The 20,849-nt window shown below is 43.9% G+C and overlaps 2 protein-coding genes and 1 long non-coding RNA gene across 3 annotated transcripts; 2 read left to right on the forward strand and 1 right to left on the reverse strand.

The window, feature by feature from the left end:
• Positions 1-207: 207 nt before the first annotated feature.
• Positions 208-2,689, forward strand: LOC136541760 (uncharacterized). Its single transcript, XR_010780459.1, has 2 exons — positions 208-412; positions 2,394-2,689. It is a non-coding gene; the product is annotated as an uncharacterized lncRNA (long non-coding RNA).
• A 533-nt stretch (positions 2,690-3,222) lies between these two features.
• LOC136541759 (RNA pseudouridine synthase 4, mitochondrial-like) lies at positions 3,223-17,273 on the forward strand. The gene is given in 11 exon segments (XM_066533839.1): positions 3,223-3,271; positions 3,274-3,575; positions 4,469-4,540; positions 7,506-7,646; positions 7,731-7,778; positions 7,872-7,949; positions 9,859-9,972; positions 10,083-10,175; positions 15,827-15,938; positions 16,488-16,534; positions 16,668-17,273. Coding segments are annotated over 11 exon segments (1,404 nt in total). The 5' UTR covers positions 3,223-3,237; the 3' UTR covers positions 17,031-17,273.
• A 420-nt stretch (positions 17,274-17,693) lies between these two features.
• LOC136545909 (pre-mRNA-splicing factor 38-like) lies at positions 17,694-20,849 on the reverse strand. The gene is given in 7 exon segments (XM_066537877.1): positions 17,694-18,420; positions 19,455-19,531; positions 19,615-19,626; positions 19,628-19,742; positions 19,911-20,001; positions 20,148-20,269; positions 20,411-20,849. Coding segments are annotated over 7 exon segments (1,173 nt in total). The 5' UTR covers positions 20,701-20,849; the 3' UTR covers positions 17,694-17,954.

Below are 20,849 nucleotides of genomic sequence, written 5' to 3' on the forward strand. Positions count from 1 at the left end.
CTGAGGTGGTTGCCATGCCACCGCCACGTATGTGTCGATGCCTACATTGACCCAAGACCTTGGCGTCAAATGCTCTAGGCACCGAGATGTGTAAGCTCGATGTCAATAACGTCGTCGAGACTGAGGGTTCAGATTTTGAAAGCATACCTGCAGAACACATATTTGTAAAAAAAACTTTGAAAAAAAAGGGGCAAAAAAACAAAAAAATTCGGCAGCTGAGGCCGGTGAGAAGAAGAGGCCGGGTCCTCGATCTCCCTTCGCTGGCTACTCCGGACGGAGGCGAGGGTTCGTTGCGGTGACTGCTGCTGCGGCTGCGGCGGCAACGACGACGGCCCCAAGCTGAGTGCGGCGAGAGATCCACGTCCGCCTCAGCGCCTGAATCCTGGAGCCTCGACGACAGATATCAAATCAGGTATCCTCCCCTGTCCCCTCACGTTCTTCAACCTCACACGGGATGGAGAGGATTTGACATGTTCATTTTTTATTTTTTTTATTTATTTTTTGCTGAACACGGGTGCAAGAAGTTCTGGCAACATGGTTTACCTGCTGCCTGAATGTTTGTTATTGCCTCAGCATGGCCATCTTGATGTGTTCCTTCATCTTTATCTCTGCCCACCCTACACACAAGTATCAGCTCGCTGGGCTGGACAGTGTATCTGCAACACGTAGAAATGGATGTGAGATGCTAACACATTTGCATTACGATTGCTACATGCTTGGTTAGTGTGATCCCTCAGCTATCATGTTGCTAGGCTGTGATGGTAACAATTTCTTGTGGTGAACTAAATAAGTTACTGAATATTTTTATTCATCTTTGATTTGAAGAGCTCTTCCCTGTCAGATAAGGTACATGGTACGATGGGGCATTTAATTTGTTGTAGTAATAAGTTGAATGAGTATCCAAAGATATCATAATAAATGTCGTGCTACATTGTTGTAGATATATGCAATCTAAGCATCAATTTAGAATTTGTCCTATGTGCTTGTACACCTGCAAGTGCACTGTTCTGAGAATCGCCCAAAATTCTGAATAAGAATATGGAAGCAGCCGTAGATTATGGGACTTGATATAATTCTGGGTCATATGACAGAAATGAGTTTTCATTTATAGCACTTCTCTTCATCAGAACACAGTGATAGATTTGTATAGAAGCAGAACACAGTGATAGATTTGTATAAACCATGTTTCCTGCACCAAGAATATATTTCTGTTTGCATAGTGCTGATGCAATAACTATGCACATCATCTGTTCTGTGTTCCCTCCCTTGTACTCTCCTTAGAACATGTGGTATATAGTTGGACTCATATGGTCCATTCATCTCCTATGTTTTATTTCCGTACATCATTCTAATTTATGCCACCGGATTATCTATTTATATACTATCATTCTCTGAACAATTTAATCTTGATAGTTAAAACTCAACTGAAAGGTGTGTAGTGAGATCATCATGAACAATTTAATTTGCATTGCACATGGTAGCCAAATTGATAATCAGAGTAGGAGGAATATAATCAATGGCAGCCTTTCAGTTAGCAGCAGGTTAGCAGATTTTAAGTAGTAAAATCTATGTGACTGCTAACTTGCTGCTTAGCAGGTTAGCAGCAGCAGAAGCAGGTTAGCAGGTTAGCAGCAGCAGGGCCTTATCTAATCACTGTGCTGTTGATCATGGAGATACTTTTTTTTTTGAATCTATCATGGAAATACTAGGGGTCCGCTTGGTTGGGCTTTTGGCTTTGGCTTTTGGCCCCAAAAGCCAAAAGCCCAACCAAATGGGCTGTTTTTGGAGGCTGCTTTTTCAGAAGCAGCTGCTTTTCCGTAGTACATTTTTGAAAGCTGGTTTGACCCTGCTTTTGGCTTTTGCTTTCTGCTTTTCGAAATTGGTGGAATAAAAAGCTTCTTCCATAGTTGTTTCAAGAGAGATAAAGATAGAAGGTATATTTTATACTTGTTTAACCTAAACAGCTTTCAGCTTTTCTACAGCTCACAGCCCACAGCAGTTTTCCCACAGCTCGCAGCCCACAACAACTTTTTCCCACAGCCACGGTTCAACCAAACACACCCTAGGTAAACTTTGGATGTATCTGAAGTGTGAACCCGTCGTGGCACTAAAATCAGATTTGGTGTCTAATTTAGTAATTTCTGAGCTCAAAAGCTGGAGGCAAATGAGTTGCTCAGTTGTGATGCATCTGAAGTATGAATATGGTCATGTTTGCTTCTAGTGTTTGCAGTTATGAATACCACCTTCTAAATATGCAAATACAGCTTTAGCCCATGTAAAAATGTACCTAGCTGCATGGAAAATAACTACAATACAAGCTCTTAGGTTTACTATCACCAAAGTTTGTTTATTTAGATTATACAATGTATTTTATAACTCTATATATTTTGTAGGTTAGTGGCCGCAACATTTAAAGATCATGCAAAAAATCGAAGCATTTACTGGTGGAGGAGTATGAAGTCACACGATATTATTTGATGCTAGCAGTTCCTTCAACCATCAGTCAACTGTTTTTAAACATTATTTATGTCCTTGTATTTGAGCTTAGAAGAACAGTATGAGCATGCCAACTTTGTTGGATCCTATTTGAAGGAGCTATGTCGAAACGACATGCGAACTTTTTTTGGCCCCTTGCAACGTTGGATATGAATTTTGTTAACTTTCAGGATGAACATGTCTTGTTTTCAAATTTTTTATATGCTCCATGTCATGATTGTGCTTACTGGCTCACTGTTATGTTGTCCAGTAGTCACTGCTGCAGACTTTGGTCATTTGGGATGTCAGCAGAAGTCATCCTTGTGTTTATTTGATGTCACTGCAAACCCAACGTTGGTCAGTCAGCAGACTTCAGCTTCGGACTCGGTCACTACTGGACTTCGGTCATTTGAAACTAGTGTAGGTGAGTAGGTGACACAGCCTTCAGCTTGGGATATGAGCGAACGCGTGGTTATTCTGTTCAACGTAGATAAACTTTTTACCTTCAACCCAAACAGCGGATTCCAAGGGGAAAAAATATACAATTGTATTCTTGTGCACTAGAAATTACACCTGTAAATCAATTACAGGTCAATAAAAATACCATTCTGCCAAACAGGACCTGAGTCTTGACGGTTTGTTTGGCTAGGCCCAAACCCGGCCCATCTACGTGGATGAGACGAATTCCCCTCGTCCGGCTCATTTTCGTGATCCAACGGCTAGGAAAAGCGGGAGAGGGCTGGAAAGGCCGAGCGAGGCTCGATGGCGATCAGGACGGCAGCGCTCCTCTTCCGCCGCGGGCCGCCGCCGCCGCCGCAGCTCCAAAGCCGCTACAACAGTACTTCGCTGGTCTGTCCACCGCAGTGGGGCACGTTACTCTAGACGATGGCGGTCGCATTGGCGGTGGGGAGGAGAACAAGAAGCGGTGGGTGGAGCTCCCTCCCTTCGCACCGCTCGACGCCAACGCCGCCGCTCGAGCCATCTCTCGGGGAGATGGTGGGGAAGGAGCATGCTCCAACGCCACGGCTATCAGGTGGGTCCGGCGTTGCTGCCCACACCTGCCGGCGTCGCTTGTGCAGAAGCTGTTCCGCCTCCGCAAGGTGCGCGCACCACGTTCTCGACCAAATGCTCCACTGCCTATCCTCCTCCTTCAGTTACTGCGCGTAGCTTAGAAATTGAAACATGATAAAACTTCATGTTTGTTTTGTGATCATCCATGATTAGCTCTGTGCTTGGTCCTCGGGGCAGCCATGGATTTCTAGTTGTTTTACTTAGCATGTGCAAAAGAATTCTAATTTTTTTGTACGGATGGGTATGGATGAGCGTGTATACAAAATAAAAGCCTTACATACTGGAACCCCTCTCGCATCGGATGCAAATTTGGACCTCATGCAGAAGTTACACTTGGCAGTATGCTCACACAACCTTTTAAAAGAGGAGCATGAAAAATCATAGAAATTGCAAATATGTCTCGTTGTCAATTAAATACATGCACATCTTTCCAAACGTTACACATTCTTATTCTGCTTTCATCAATATTCACTTAATAGAAGGAAACTGCATACAGCCTAATTTCTTCCAAGCTGAGTGTCCATGTGAGAACACAAATATGTACTAGGGATTTTTTGTAAGCATGTGGAACTTCATGCTGTTCGCATTATTTTCTTTGGTAAACAACATTCTAGAGCATGCTGTTTTGTAGGTAATAGAATCCCAAAAGTATTGATGCTAAATACAGTAGTTTAGCATTCTATTTTTGTGTTTTACTTTTCATGCTAAAAGTTATATGTTAAAAATATAATTGTATGTTTTTTAAAAAAGTTGTTTTTGGAAAATCTAATTCCCCCCCCCCCCCCCCCCCCCCCCCCCCCCCCCTAAACTTTTGAGCAACTAGTTATAGTATTTTTCTTTTATCCCTTGAGTTCTGCTCCACAAAGTTACAGTTTTTCTCCACTAAGAAGATATTTCTTTCCCTGTGTATCCACTGTTGCAGGTGAAGAAGAATCTTGTGACTGCTGATACCTCTTCAACAGACAGTATTGCCCAGCAACTCCGGTTGAGAAGGGTATTTCACTTATATGGTTTTACATAACATTTTTTTGTATCATATGTACTAGTTTGGAAATTGGGATACATCATACATTGCTGGCATATGCACAGTTTTAAGAAAATATGTGAAGTATGATATTCTTTGAAATAAAGTAAATCTGTTATATGAGTGAAGTATAACTTTAAGGGGTGTGCTTCTTCAGTGATTTTCTTAAAATGGTTTATGATCTTAAATCAAAGTGATTAACATTAAGGTGCAGCAATATGTGTTCCCTACACACGAATTTCTGCTCTTCACGTTAAAAATGGTAATTAGATAAAAGATTTGCCTTCATCTAGTATAGGAACCTATATGTGTATGTAGCCATCAGCTTGATTTAGGGCCATTTGTGGTGGTTGTGCTGCAGTGGCAGAGCCAGGACTTTTGTAGAGCCTAGGCGAGATGCAGCATAATACTAAGGACCCGTTTGGCAGGGCTTCGGCTCCTCTTAGGGCCTATTTGGGACAGCTCCTCCACTTAAAAAATGAATCTGGATCTGGGATTCACTGTGGAGCAGCTCCACTAGTAGATCTGAGATCCACCATGGAACTGTTTGGCTACACAACCAGCTCCAGATCCACGCAAGGGCATTTTGAGGGGAATGACCAGATTTGCCCTTGGGATAGGCCCTACGTGTCATTGTCTCAAGAATGCTTCTTCCAGTCTTCTTCCTCCTCCCGCTTGGGCGCAGGCGCGGCAGCCGCCGGGGGCGTGGCCCGGCCGGCTGGGGCGCGGTTGCGGCCCCCACAGCAGGCGCGAACGCCATTCAGATGCAGGTGAGCCGTACCCCCCCCCCCCCATCCATGGAGCGGCCTTGTCGGGGACGGCGGGCGCGGCCTCGTCGGTGGCGGGTGCGCGACCTCACCGAGGGAGGTTGTGGCCAGCCGTGGCGGGCACGACCTCGCCAGGGGAAGAGTGGCCGGCCATGGCGGGCGGGGCCGGGAGGGCGCGCGGTGGCCGAGAGTGTGCGCCCAGGGCCAGGCGGGCTCGCGGTGGCCGTGGGGGTGGGGCTCGCCGGCTACAGTGGTTGGGGAGGGGCGCGCGGTCGCTGGGGCGACATGCGAGCCACGGTGGGAGTGAGGGTCGAGTGCGTGGCCGGGAGTGGCGAGGATGCAGAGATCGCGACGGGAAGAGAAGGAGACGGAGAAAAAAAATAGAACGAAACGGTATCTCTGTGTAACTGGTGGCAGTGGTTGGTAATTTTCCCCAACTCCACCAATGTGAGTTTGGTGGAGCACCCCTTGAGCAGCTCCACCAAAATGCTGAATCTGGCCCTCAGATCCACTGTTTTGGTGAATCTGGATTTGGTGGAGCTGGACCGTTTGGGTAACTTTTCGTGGAGTGGGGCTGTTTTTGGTGGATTTGGAGCTGGTGGAGCTGTCCCAAACAGGCCCTTAAGGTGGCTCCAGCTCCTCACGTGGAGTAGCTTTTCTGGTGGAGCTAAAACCGTTTTGAAAAACATTTGGCAAAAACAGCTCCAGTGATAGTATAATTTGTATCAGGTTTGTGAGCAGGGGCGGAGACAAGGGGGGTGGGCAGGCCTGGCACCCCTAACATTGTATGGTTTTCATTAGTACATCTTATTAGTTCTCACTAATCATTATGAACTAGGTGGTTCCCTGCACGTTGCTGCGCGAATTTAAAGATTTGTTTTAGATGAACTCTATGAAGGAAAGGTTTTAAAAAACAAAAAATACATAGAAAATGAGGTAAGCTATGCGTATCTGTACCTACTAAAACCATAAGAAAATTAATATAAAATTCTTCAAGATGGATCTAATACCTGTAGCCTAAGTTACCTGGAGCACATGGACAAAAGCACTCATGCATGTGTCAGAGTTTGGGTCAGTGGTTCTTGTTTGGTGAGGACACCAACACTTAAGAAGCTTTTGTGTCAATCGTGTGGCTGCGCCTTAGCAAAATACAGATGCCGAACGGACGTATATATCTGCCATGGCGATGAATTGATAGTCTAGAATATTGTTGGAGAAACCCAGCTGGATATATTCACCGGGTGAGCCTGGGCACCAGCCTAGGGTGGCCGGGCCTTGGCTCCGCCACTGTTGTGCTGTGCTGCACTATGCTCGGGATCTTTACTAATGCTAGTAAGGATTTTCTGTTATGGATCCTAAAAAGATGCTCACAACCAACTCTCACAGGCAGATCTAGAAAGGAATAAGTACTTTGGAAAAGGCCACCGCAATGTTAAATGGATCCTTGTTCTTTTGGGTTGGTACACCGAGTTGCTCCGCCAAGCATTGAATTTTGTGGACTTTGCACTCAATCTTTGCACTTGATAATTTGACACTTGATGTATCATGGGCATTTGGTTCATGGGGCCACATGTTAGCGAAACAATTGATTAGTCAATCATCACATCCTTGTTCCCTTCAATTATGACCTATCTTCCCATGGTACTATTACTTAAAAGAGGAACTTAGTAACTTGTCATCATGGTTTATGATTTTGAAAGACACAGTATCAATCACTGACCAAATAATGACATGGATTGGTGATATTAGCAGCAAACTTTCAAATGCTTCAGCTTTTTCAGAAACTTTCATTTAAATTTTAGCAATTATCAGTATTTTCTTTGTTATTTGAGGAAATTTGTGGAGCCACAAATCTTTCACATTGTTTTCTTCTTTTTTTTCGTTCCTGTGACTTTGTGCCTCCAGTATTTTTTACATGGAACCATATTTTATCATCCCATATCACTAAGCCTTGTTATTTTATACTGCATCCTGCATACATGTATCATGTTTTCATGTAGTTATTGGTCTATTGCCAAAGAAAAGATTTGCATGGATGAAGAATGGCCAATTGTATTATAAAGTGAGACAGTCTTCAGTTGTAGTCTAATGAGGTTATAGAGCACAATATTTTACTAGTAACTAAGTCCTCTCTTGCAGTATGTGACCTTGTTTTAACTGTTTCAAAGGTTTCAGCAAAAGATGAACTTGTGCCTGGTGATATTCTCTTTCTACCTGTTAACATTCAAGAATCTTCTGTTACTGAGAAGACGAAGAAATTTGGTAACAAGAATGAGATTGATTTTCTACGCAGCCTTGAGATCTACAAGGTGTAAATCTATATTTGTTTTTCAAAGATATGTTGATTAGCTTGGATGGTAAATGATCTCATTGGCATCTGTATTTTTTTTCAGGATAGGGCCATCATCGTGCTCAACAAACCACCTGGAATGCCAGTGCAAGTAGATAACTTTATACCCTTAAGGCCTTAATAATCTGCAGTTTACAAAAATTTCAGAGCCTATTTGAAACATTTTTGCTTCTTAATTCTGAAGGGTGGTGTTGGCATAAAAAATAGTATTGATATACTGGCCCCGATGTTTGAGGACGGTTCTTCTGAAGCACCTCGGCTGGTGAGTTCTGGGTGCTGCAGTTGCTACTCACTTGCACTGCTCATGGTACATGCATCATATTGTACAAACCTGATATATCACCATGGCTAAAAAAAACTTATGAGAGTAGAAGGGTTAACCAAAATATCATTGAAGAATTCTGAAAGCGTAGTAGATTGGGTATAATGTGTGGGATGAATTGCATTGAGACTTGGGGGGGGCAAGTTGCCTCCCCAGATACATATAGCAATACCGAATTAGAATCCTAACTACCAAATATTACTCTAACATCCCCCCGCAGTTGTAGCGGGGGCATCACAGACAGTCAAACTGGAGAAGAAGTTACAGACTAACGAGTTCTAGGGCCCTTTTTAGAGCTTTATAAAAGCAATTTGTAGAATTTGAACATCCAAACATAATTAGATATTTCATTAATACCAAGTTAAATAATAGCCTGTGAAGATGTTCTGCTAGCATTCTATTAATCCTCATCTTACAGTCACAACCAAGAATGCAATGACATTATTATTAGGTGATAATACATGTGGTTTTAGGTGATAATTTACATGTAATGCTTTTGGAAATGGACATAACAACTGCCAAGAACATCATTATTGCAAGAGTGTTTTAGGTCCCTCCACTATTTCTAGGGCTGGATATCAATGCTAGGAACCTGCTCTCCATGTCAAGGTCGCGAACTCGCATAAGCACTTGAAAGCATGGTAATTGGTTCTTAACTAAACTTCAAACATTGATTCAAGGACCTAGAAGAAATATAGCAGCTATTAGTCTATCATCTCTGTCAACATGTATAGCACTAGCAGCTTGCTTATGTAAGGTACAGTTTACAAACAAACGCACCTTGTGAGGCATTAAATTTGATGTACTAGAGGAGTTATTCTGCTTTAGTGATAAGTCCAGTAATCTAGGAGCTTGCTGTAAGAATCACAGACATGGGATGACACGTGGACCCAAAGACAGGCTTATTTGGGTGGCATTGTTATATAAGCCACAACCTATAGATGGATGAACTGGACTGAAATAATCTGTCATTTTCCTTTCTCCTCCAATTCTTCTACATCCATGTGTTTCTTCTTCCGGATCCTTCTGGTTCTCTCATATCTTATGTTCCTATCCCAAACCTCGTTTTGTTCCCAGTCAGTTTAGCACATCTCTTGTGATATTAAACTATTTGAAAGGAATGGTCTCTTGTGGCTCGTGAAGGTTTTGACAGTTCAAAAGCCATTACTGCAATGAAACAAACAAAATATATAGATAAGGCATTATGGTAGGGATCATAAGAAGCCACCGGCTAGACCAGTATTACAGAATACAGATTCTAAACTATGGTTGACTAAAAAAAAACTTGACCCTGGGGTAAGACCTCCCATGAGGTATTGACGGAAAGGTAGAAGATTCTTTTCCTGTAGGGTCAAGAAAAGGCCATGAACCCTGGCAGGACGTGCCGCTAACGGTGACGATGCGCTTGCAGCCTGCTTATCACACTGCAACCGTTAGTGGACCACGTAGTTCACTGAAAAAAGTACAAGGAGTGGCTTTTTTTGGTGAGAATGGGGAGTTGAACTCCCAAACTGTAGGTTGCACTTCTGCTTCCCTACCACTGCGCTAGGTGCACGTTCTCAACTATGGTTGACTCAGAGAAACACATGATGGCCATATGTGAATTTGTCAAGGTAGAGTAGGTAGATCAATCTCAAATTAGTGAATGCTATGTTCTGGTTCAAACTGGCAATGTCATAATTACCCTCATTTTAGCGTTAAAGTAGCATGCTTTCTGATTATACAAGCTCTCTCTGTATTCTTAGTTCCTCAGCAAAGTGGCATTACATTGGTGCCACTTCAACAACTTGTTTGAAAGTTTATGCATGACTTGCTTGTTTCTTAGTATTCTTTTTTCTTACTTCACAAGGTCCACAGGCTTGATGGGGATTGCAGTGGCGTCCTAGTTCTGGGAAGAACTCAACTTAGCACTTCCATTATGCATGCTATATTTCGTGAGAAAACTGCTGATGCTTTAGGTGATGTAAGTTATTAAAATAATATTACTCTGTTTTGCACCATTTTTTGTATTCTTATTCAACTGCAAGGTTATTATCTTCTATGTATCTTGACAATATTGTCCATTATGTCAAGGGTACTCAACAAGTACTGCAAAGAAAATACGTTGCACTTGTTATTGGAAGACCTAGGCATCCCAAGGGTTTATTGTCAGCTCCACTTGCAAAGGTTTGTATGGATATTGTTACCTTGTCCTTGCTAGTTTTATCTTTTCTTAATTATAGGACAGAAAAATGTGCACAGTTCAGTGACAATGGAATAACCTGAAATTCTCTTGAACAACAATCTCAAACTAGTAGTATTTCTATATCTGAAAGTTATTTGATACTCTACAGATAGTGGCGAGTTTTCCATTTTTTCTTGTTTGTAGTGGTCTCACCATTGTTCACACGAGAGATTATATGAACAACTCATACTTGCTAGGTCATCAGCTGTTATGCATATTTGTCATTTTTAACTCATTTTTGCAATTTTTCCACTGAAAGAAAAATTAACTGTATATGCATTATGCAAATCAGAATCAGGGATACATGTTTGACTTGCCATTGAGATGTGATAAAACAATATAAAAGTGTTATAGATTTTTTTAGGGGAATATAAAAGTGTTATAGATGACATATGATAGCTGGCCCAATTGGCCGCTCGTCTGATATCCTTATGGGTCATGCGCCCACACGTAATTAGGATGGTTATTGGGTAAATAGGAATAGTACCATGTTGCTCACCGCCTATGAGGCTCAATGCAATCCATCAATTTCCATGTCATATTCTTGCTTACAAAAAGTATGCTTCTGACAATATCCCTTGAGGTACACTAAAGTAAGAAAATAAAATAAAATAAGGTTTCCTCTCATTTATATTTGACAATACAGTCCTCCACAAAGTCATTCATTGCCAAAGGACATTTTAATGGTGAAATTGGAGTTATTCGTTTTCCTGGTAGCAGGAATTAAGTTGCAGTTTCTGTGTGCCAAGTTTTTCCCTTTTTTCTTGTTTGTTTTGGTCATTCAGTTAATACTGACAATTTGATAAACTTTGGTTCTCATGTACTCCAATCCATTACTACCTAAATTTCTCATAAAATGATTGCAATTGTATGAATCTTATCAAAATCTTGGTAAGTTCTGTTTCAAGCTAGGCCAATTTCCAGCTTGTTACGAGCTACTTGTTGGAGTTTGACTATCCATGCATTGATAATGTTCCTTTGTTTGCACCTTTGTTCTTTCTTACACTCATTGCAGTCAGTGACCGACTGTTGGAGTGTTAGTACAAGATATAGAAGTATTATCAGATTTTATTATTGTGTCTGTGAGTAAGCTTGAAGTTCATGTTTATACATTGATATCATCAACTTGGCTTCCTAAAGCCTGTGAAGTAGCACTATAGACACTCAGTTGGCATTTTGGTATAACTGTAGACATCAGTTAGCATTTTTCTATCATTGTATGCATATTATTGCTTGAGAATAAGATGGTTGCCCTGGCGAATCAGACCAAAAATTCATAAAGCAACTTGTAGCCAGTAATGTTTTTTATTTGCTTTTCAGAATTTGATCTGGAGCCTGTTGCTTCATTCTTTGTAATATCAACATAGTATTTCTCTTATTTCATTACTTATCTTGGCCATCCCAGTTCAAAAGATTTTCCATTTTGGGTGAAGTATGATGAAAGATATGTAGGTCTCATCCATGTACTTTATTTTCTTTCATCCTCAGTGGAGATACCAGTGCATGCAAACTTGCAGGAGTTTCTTATCTGGGAAAGAGAAGTCCATTTGAATTTTGACATTCTCAACTCAAATTGTGCCTATTTAGCCCAAGACTACAAAACCGTATACTTATGCCCCCTGAGGTGGTTTTTGTCACTTCTGACTGATGAAATGTGATTACTCAGCAAATCGAATCTCTTATGTGCTCTCCCACCTCAAGAGATGCACTCACTGGGCCCCTCAAAACCTTGATGTTGTTCCTGTGTGGAAAAAGGCAAGGGAATAGCTATATATACAACTGAGTCGCCTGATGCCTGTACGACCATGGCAGCATGATCCACTAATCTGGTGGCTCATCCAAATTCTTGTGCATTGAACGAGCCTGTGAGTGCAGTGAGAACAGAGTTGTACAATATAGTCTAATATATAGCAAGGTTCATAAAGGGCCTGCTTGGTTCGCAGCCGTAGTGTGCTTTGCCAAGTCTACGGCGGCAAAAACCTCCTGCCACAGACTAGTACAAAAACTGTGGCGCACCATACTTTACTAATCAACCAAACAGCAGACTTGATAGGTGTGGCAGCTTTACCTGTGGTGGTGGCTCGTGGTGGTGGGCAACCAAGCAGGCATATAGCGTCAAACAATTAAACTGCTCTACGAAGCCCCAGTTAGGTATGCTCACTCATGGGATTAAATATGAGCCTTTTATCCCGTGTGCCATTACAAAAGATGATTCTGACCTACAGGCCACTAAAAAGTTTGAACGCATCCTGGTATTATGACGCTAAACTTTCTTGCCTTCCACGCCATTCCATCCACTTTTGGAGGTAACGTTGGCTAACAGTGCTGAGAAAAGACTTAAATGCCCTCAGGCCTGGCCAGAGTAGCTGAGATAAAGTTCTATTTTCCCATGTGCCACTCTCTAGCTGAGTGTGTGGGCACCAAACTGATTGTCCGTTGACCATTTTTTACCTCACTAATTTAATTGGTATTTAAATTATTTGCAATATTTTTTAGTTTTAAATATCACAAATTTGATAGTTTTAAATATCACAAATCTGGTGTCCTATGTGACAAAAGGGTACCACAGAAGCTAAAAGGCAAGTTTTATAGGACGACGATTAGACCTGCTATGTTGTATAGGTGCTAGAATGTTGGCCTACGAAAAGACGACTATGTTCAACAGATAAGTGTCGCTGGAAATGCGTATGTTGCGTTGGATTTGCGGTCATACAAGAAGGGATCGAGTTCGGAACGATGATATACGTGATAGATTAGGGGTAGCACCAATTGAATAAAAGCTTATCCAACATCGGTTGAGGTAGGTTTGGACATGTCCAACGGAGACCTCCAGAGGCACCGGTGCAGTAGTGGAATCCTAAGCCAGGATAGTAACGTGAAGAGAGGCAGAGGAAGACCGAAGTTGACTTGGGTAGAGGCAATAAAAGGAGACTTGAAAGGATGGAATATACCCAAAGACTTAGCCTTAGATAGGAGTGCTTGGAAAACAGCTATTCACGTGCCTGAACCTTGATTGCTTCTGCTGGGTTTCAACTCTAGCATACCCCAACTTGTTTGGGACTTAAAGGCTTTGTTGTTGTTGATAGATAAGCATTCCATGTCCACCGATCCAGAAAGCTGCAGAAGTAGCGCCTGTGCCTGATGTGACTTGCTCATGCGTCTGCTTTGCTGCGTGAGGCGAGGACTTCTACGCCTGCCGTTCCCAAGGTATTGCTCCACGGTGGCAGTCGTACGGCCACCACCTGTGCGCCGCCGACGAGAGGGCCGCATGCCGCGCTACTCAGGCCGGTTGGAGGCCGCGCGCTGCCCTACTCAAATAGGCAGACATGGCTGCCGCCCACCTCCTAGATGCTGTTGCGATGGTGGTGCTGCCTCCGCAGGAGACCATTCATGGGCCGCTGCGGTGGTCGTAGACCTCTGCCGAGTACACCACCGAGGCGTCGACCTGCACTTGGCTGCCACCATCTCCCCCATTCCTTGCCGCACCAAAGTCTGACGCAGCTACGCAGTACGCACCTTGGCCTCGCCCCTGTTGCCTGTTCGGGTATCCCGGTTACCCGAACAAGAACACTGAACACCCGAGATACTCATCGGTATCCAGCATCTAGTACACACCATGCACGACACGTCTATAGCACCCCAGGCTGGCGAGCTCCTCGGCGAACACATTGCTGAACTCCGGCATGCTCTCTGGTTCCTGCAACAGCGCGCACGAGCGCGTGGGCCCGCAGGTCAGCGGTCATCGGTGAAGCTAGCGCCATCGCCCTCGCCCTTCGTGTCTGTGTCCGCAGCGCCGTCGCCCTCGCGACGTCGCCACAGCCACACCGGGGGAAGGCAGGCCAGGAGGAGGGAGCCGTCAGCTTTGGCGTTGTCGAGCTTAGCCTTTGGGCAGCTGTCCTCGTTCTCGTCCGTGTCCAGGAGCAAGCCGCCGAGGTCGGAGCGCTGAAGGCAGAGGATGCGCTTCACGAGGCCATCGGCGAGGAGCGCGTCCACCACCTCCTTGCAGTCGTAGTACCCGACGCCACCAACGCGCCGACGGGACCCATGAGGACAGCAGCCGTGCAGCCGTCGCTCGCCCGCGGACAACAGCCGCGCCTCGAGCTCCGCAAGGAGCGCGCGCGGGGGCGTCCGTCCTGTCGCCGCGCAGCAAGGCCACGAGGCGTGCGATGGCCTCGCGGTCGACCCACGCCTGGATCTCGCCGGCGACGCGCTCGACCGCCCTCTGCGCACCGCACCGGCGGCACCGCGCGCGCAGGGACAGGGAGCCGGAGCACAGGTCGAGGGAGCACGATGGGTTCTGAGCCGACACAGGAAGCGGCGCAGGGCGACGTGGTCGGGGTCGCCGGCGAGGAGGTCGTCAGCGCTGGCCTCGAGCGCGAGGAGCGCCTGCAGCGTCGGCCCGCGTACCTCCCTGGCCTCCACCCTCCGCGCGACGTCGTACCGCAGCGCTCGCAGCATGTCGAGAGGATAGGGTTAGGGAGGGGGCATTTTGGACATTCTGACTCACTGGACCCACATGTCAAGGCTCCCGAACCGTTAAAACAAAACAGAACATGGACGGAATGGCGTGGAAGGCAAGAAAGTTTAGCGTCATGGCACCGGGTGCGTTCGAACTTTTTAGTGGCCTGTAGGTTAGGACCATCTTTCACGATGGCACATAGGTAAAAGGCCCATTAAATATGTTACGTTCATTCTTATATAGGTAACCTTCTGAAGATATGTATCAAGCGGGCTTGGTGCAAGCGGTAGAGTCTTACCGGGCCTGGTGCAAGCGGTAGAGTCTTACCGCCAGTGACTGGAAGGTCCCGGGTTTGAGTCGCGGTCTCCTCGCATTGCACAGGCGAGGGTAAGGCTTGCCACTGACACCCTTCCCCAGACCCCGCACAGAGCGGGAGCTCTCTGCACTGGGTACGCCCTTCTGAAGATATGTATCACATGTGACTTGCATCTCATTTAGAACCAGTTGATATACCTGCCAGTGAAAATTGCACCTTTCCTGCTCTACTTTATACAACAGGCGATTTTCCACCGGTACTTAAAACTGTGGTAGCCAGCTGGACTCGTATTTTGAACTTCATGTGTTCAATTCCTTTAAAAAGGATAGGAGTGTTCTCACTTCTGATGCATGTTTTTAAAGTTTCATACAGTTATTTTTCAAGACATTCTATTGCCCCAAAATAAAAAGACTTTACTGTCATGCTGAGACAACATATATTTCATTGAAACAGTCTCTTCCATAGTTCCATGATGTAAGATGGTGACGAAATTTGTATAATATATAGAAAATGTTTCTGTTCTATGTACAGGTCAATCAACTATGCGAATTTTAATCATGCATGTGGGTAATTGCATTATTGATTTGTGTTAGGTGGAATATTTTGGTTTCTCTGAAGTTTATCAGTGAGTTTTGGTTTACCTTTTGGAATAGAACTCCAGTATGTCTGTTTGGCTCAAACCTTTCTTTCTTTTCCTACACCTTTTGGAACTCTGATCTATCTTAGAGCTCTTCTTCGTCTTCCATATGGTTTGTTCACCCACTATACTGATTGCTGTTTCCATCAGTATTTTATGGTTGTGCCTTGCACTTTCATAGGTTGTATTACAAGATGGCAGGTCGGAGCGTCTGACTGTTTGCGCTGGTCCAAATACCGCTTCTGTTCAAGATGCTTTGACAGAGTACCGTGTGATTGAGTCTTGTCCTCAAGGTAGGCAAGAAACAAAAATGCATGTTGAGGAGCAAATGCATTTTATTGTTGTACGGATAAGTAAATTATTACTGCTAGCAGTGTCATTTCAAAATGGAATAAGGAGCATCAGATAGTGTAGAACTCTGGGGCCACTAAAGCTGCTGATAAAAATAATGTCAAACAGATATCAAATCAGATGTGAATAGAAACAAATCCATTCAAGGAAAAGTCAGAGGCATTAAACTGTAATATAGTTTTGGTATTATTGATGAACATTGATGATGTAGGTTTATGTTTCCCAGTGTTATAACGTTAGGTGTCCTGGATGATGATAGCCACTGTAAGCTTAGCAAACTAAGTAGATTGCTGAATTATGATGCATCATTTTATTGAATATTGTCGTCCTTTTTTAGTGATGGGTTTGGGATATTGTTAGTAAGCAGCAAAAAATGTGATGCAGTGAAATTGCTTTTAGTTAAGGAAAGTCCATCCTAATATGGTGTGAAATTACTTCACATATAACTGTTATTGTGATTCAATAATATTGAAGTTTGCTAATGATTTTAGGGTACACTTGGTTAGAACTATTCCCTCGAACTGGGAGGAAGCATCAGGTAATTATAAATTTATAATACTCCTATGTTAGTTATCTCTGAACAAACTGGTTTCGTTGTACTTACTTGCAAGGTACCATGATCACACTAACCACTCTGAAAAACTCTCCTTTTTATTCTTGAACTGAGCCAGCTCCGAGTCCATTGTGCGGAGGTTCTGGGAACACCAATCGTTGGGGATTACAAGTACGGACGGCAAGCGCACCAGAACTGGACGCCTCTTCCCATGCCGCAAACAATCGATGAGGAAATGCTCAAGAAAAGGAAGCTTCCCTTTGGGCTTGCTTTGGGCGGTGGAAGCGTAGCTGAGCAGCAGCCACAGCTGCATCTACACTGCAAGCATATGATCCTTCCTGACATCTCAGCAGCAATGCAGCAGCTGCAGTCTTCAGATCCTGACCATGATTTCTCTGATCTGGAGAAGCTGAGCTTTGTCGCGCCAATGCCGTTGCACATGCGTTTGAGCTGGAAGATTCTGATGTCCATAGGCAAGTAATGTTGTCATTTCTTCTTTAGGCATGCCTGCTTGCTGTGCTTTAAGACATCGCAGAAAGCTTAGAACAGCCTGAAACCCTGAATTTCGGCTTTTGTAGTAGTGGATCTCTACAATGGTGAAAGATGTTGATAAATAGAATATTCTTTGTTTTCTTTTATTTTCTGGTTTCCCTCCAGAGAACTTTTCATATAATGCCGCATCATGTTGAGTAATCAATGAACAATGATACAAATTCAAGGATTCGATTAATCTGAGGCAGCCTGCATCATTGTAGCCGTCTGGGAGGTTTTGGCGGAAGCCGCCTCTGCCCTCTGGTGCACTGCAGCCACAGGGGCGAAATGACCCTCTGCTGCAGTGATAGCTTTCCTAGGTTGTTTTCCTAACGTGTGTGCGTTTTGAGTATTTTGACAGAGCGAAACAGCGAATGTTGAATTAGTAACTCCGGTGTGCATTTGAGTGCGTTCTTCTAAGTTGTGGTACTTCTTGATGTTTGTATTTGCAACATTTTTTCCCCTCTGGTTAATATTATATGATATGATACGCAGCAGATTTGGGCCAAAGCCAGTACGAAGGCCTGCGACAGTCAACCTACTGAACCATCTTGCACCTAATTCGTGTCACGTCATTGCAGCAATAACATGTGCCAAAATATTTCACAAACAATGACACGAAGAAAATAACAGTGTCATCGTTAGGTCATCCCACTCTTTTACCTTCCTGATGACTCAGTTTGACATTACCCTGTTCGATTCCATGACTACTTTCCACTGGATAAAAGAACACATTGCAATGCAGACAGAAATAATAGCCCTGATGCATATAATAACTACATCAAGTAATACAACAATTTAATTACATCAAACTGAAAAAGGTCCAGCACAAAAAAGGTTGGATGCACGTCCAGTTGAACATTTCTTGTTTAAACTACTTCAGTGGTTTCAATCCGAGTGAGGCTCGTAGCTTGTTCATTTCTATGATCTCAGGGTCATTCGGGTCCGGAGCATTTCCTTCACCCTTCTTCTCTTTCTTTTCCTTCTTCCTCTTCGGTTCCACTCTTGAGCCACCGTCCTCACCACGTCCTCGAGGACTCGCACTGCCACGACCACGCCTCCTGCGGTACTCTCCATCTTCCCGGTCTCTGTCCCGTCGATCTCTGCTCCTTGAGCGGCTCCTGTGCCTGCCACGGTCTCTGTCTCGGCGCTCCCTTTCCCTACCGTCCCTCTCCCTGTCTCGATCCCTGTCACGATTGTAGTCATCATCTCGCAGGCGGTGACGGTCTCGATCCCTATCCCGGTTTCTGTCTCTTTCACGATCTCTATCTCGGTCTCTATCCCGCCCTCTCCCATAATCCCTATCATAATCCCGATCTCTATCATAATCTCTGTCCCTGCAAAATAGGCATAAAAGTGCATGCAGTTATTATCTACAGGTGTTTAAATTAACAAACATCAATAGTCACTGCAATCACAAGGAACCAAAAATCACAAATTAAACTTATTCAAGATATCAAAATCCCCATGCCAAAAGAATAAGTAGTCCTCATCATCTACCAGTAGAGGTGCAACGAAATTACTAAATCTGCTTTACAAGATAATTAAATGGAACAAGTTTGATTAGCAACATAAATGGAACAAGTTTTTATCCTTAACAGTCATGATTTACTAAAAGCAAACAAAATCATTGATATAACCACTGTTTAGCTGGTCACTAAAAACATACGACATAATCAATATAAAATCCTATACAGTATACATTTTTATACATGACAGAAATAGTTTAGAATTTCACAGAAACAAAAAAAAAATCTAAACTTTCATGATAGCAAACAAGCTTATTACTTCTCAAAGCCTGAAATGTGTCGGTGACATAAGCTGGAAAACATGCAAAAGAAAGGAAAAGAAATAAATGCAATGGGCTAAAAATGTGAACTAAAACAAGAGCAATGAAATTCAATAAGCAAGATATTTGATTCAAGATTATTTATGACTATGTATCTGTTTGGCTCATCATACTTCTCACTGCACACTATCAGTGCAGAGAAACCTGGCAGGGCCACGATTTTCATTGTCGGAAGTGGTATACCTACCAATGGCTCTTGATATTAACATGCCATGGCAGTAACACTGATATACAGCATGCAATGATGCAGCAACAGCTTCCGGTATATGATATATCAAGAATAAGAATCAAAAGCATCTAGACTAGACTTCACAAATTAAGAATGATATTTTGATACATCATCAGAACATCGTTGAAATTTCAGCTTCTTTAAAACCAAAACAAGCAGATATCCTTAGGCTCGCATATTGAATGCAAGACGCAATATTGATGCTAGACGCATTAAGCAGTTCAAGAAACAGTCAGAATAATTCAACAGGAAACTCGGTATATGAGTGCAGTGCAGTTCATGAGGAGTATACCTGTGAATGCCTTTCATGTTTCCTGTCCCGGTCCCGGTCCCTATCCCGTTCCCTTGTAGGGCTCCTTCCACGATGATTATCCTGAAAAGATGATAAAAGCTGATTTCAGCAAGCCATTAATAAACTTGGTAGATTCACTACAGATTCTCTTCTAAATTGCTCACATTTTCACGACCAGTTAGGTTCATCAATTTCCATAGGCTGTTCCTCCTTGTCTTCCTCTTCTTCCTCAAAATCATCCTCAAGTGCACTTCTTCTCGGTTCCAGAGTTCCAGACGCTTCAAGAACCCATCTGTTCAAACAATCCAGAAAATGCCATACATGAGACAAAACTGAGGCATTCAAGACTTTTTAAATATGAGTACACCAATGTAAAATGCCACAAGCAAATGAGTACGCCAATGTAAAATGCCACAAGCAAAATAATTTTCAAGAGCACAGGCTTCAACTAAAAACAAACCTTTTCTGGATGCGAGGCAGGGCTGTATCACAGGAGTAATCCTTGGTCAGCAACTCATCAATGAACTCATCAACATGGGTAAGTGTGAACCCTGAAATGAAAATGAAATACCCATGTAAATGCAGGCCCAAATACTAACCCCTAGTTTCAATTATATTATAACTGTCAGTGTGAAAAATATCAGAGTTTTGAGGAGGAAAAAAGAAAGCTGTAAATTCAGGGGACACTGTAGCATACGTCCATCGCTGAGCTTGTGCCTGATCTTGCGGTAGTCGTTGTAGAGCGGCTCAAGGTACTGGTAGACGTCAGCAATGGTGCCAGTGAGGCGCAGGTAGAAGGCCCCGAGAACACGAACATACCTACAAGAAAACACAGAACAGCAACATCGATGCTGTGTCAGTTAAAAAGCAAAGGAAGTCTTAAGTTATTCGAATGGATTAAAAACACAGTACAGGAACCAATTTCCTACAATGTTAGCGGAGATAAGGAAGCGAGCGTACTTGTAATCCTCGTTCTTGATGAACTCGACTACGATGTCCTTGTCTGGTTGGATCTGCAGCATCTTGAGCGCGAGGCAGAGGAAAGGGGTGGGCTTGCGGTTGCCGCCGTAGGTTCCGCCGGTGTGATCGAGCTCCATGGCCTTGTCGACCAGCGTCTCCGCGGTGAGGCCGAAGCATTGCTCCTTCCAGTAGGTGCTCTGGTAGATCTTGGTGCGCACGATCTTCTCCACCAGGTTTTGTGGGTTCGTCCCGTGGATGCTCTTCGCGAGGGGGTCCGTGCGGTTCGCCATCGCTTAAGCGCCCGCGCCCGCGGCGCGCTTCGGTAGCGGCGACCAAAGGCGGCGGCGGCGGTGACGGCGGCGGCGGCGGATGTGGCTGGGGATTGGATTGGGGTTTGCAAACAAAACCCTAGGAGCTAGCCGGCAGTGCCAGTGCCTGC

The sequence above is a fragment of the Miscanthus floridulus genome, chromosome 3, assembly GCF_019320115.1.
Source record: "Miscanthus floridulus cultivar M001 chromosome 3, ASM1932011v1, whole genome shotgun sequence".
In the NCBI taxonomy this organism is placed as follows: Eukaryota; Viridiplantae; Streptophyta; class Magnoliopsida; order Poales; family Poaceae; genus Miscanthus; species Miscanthus floridulus.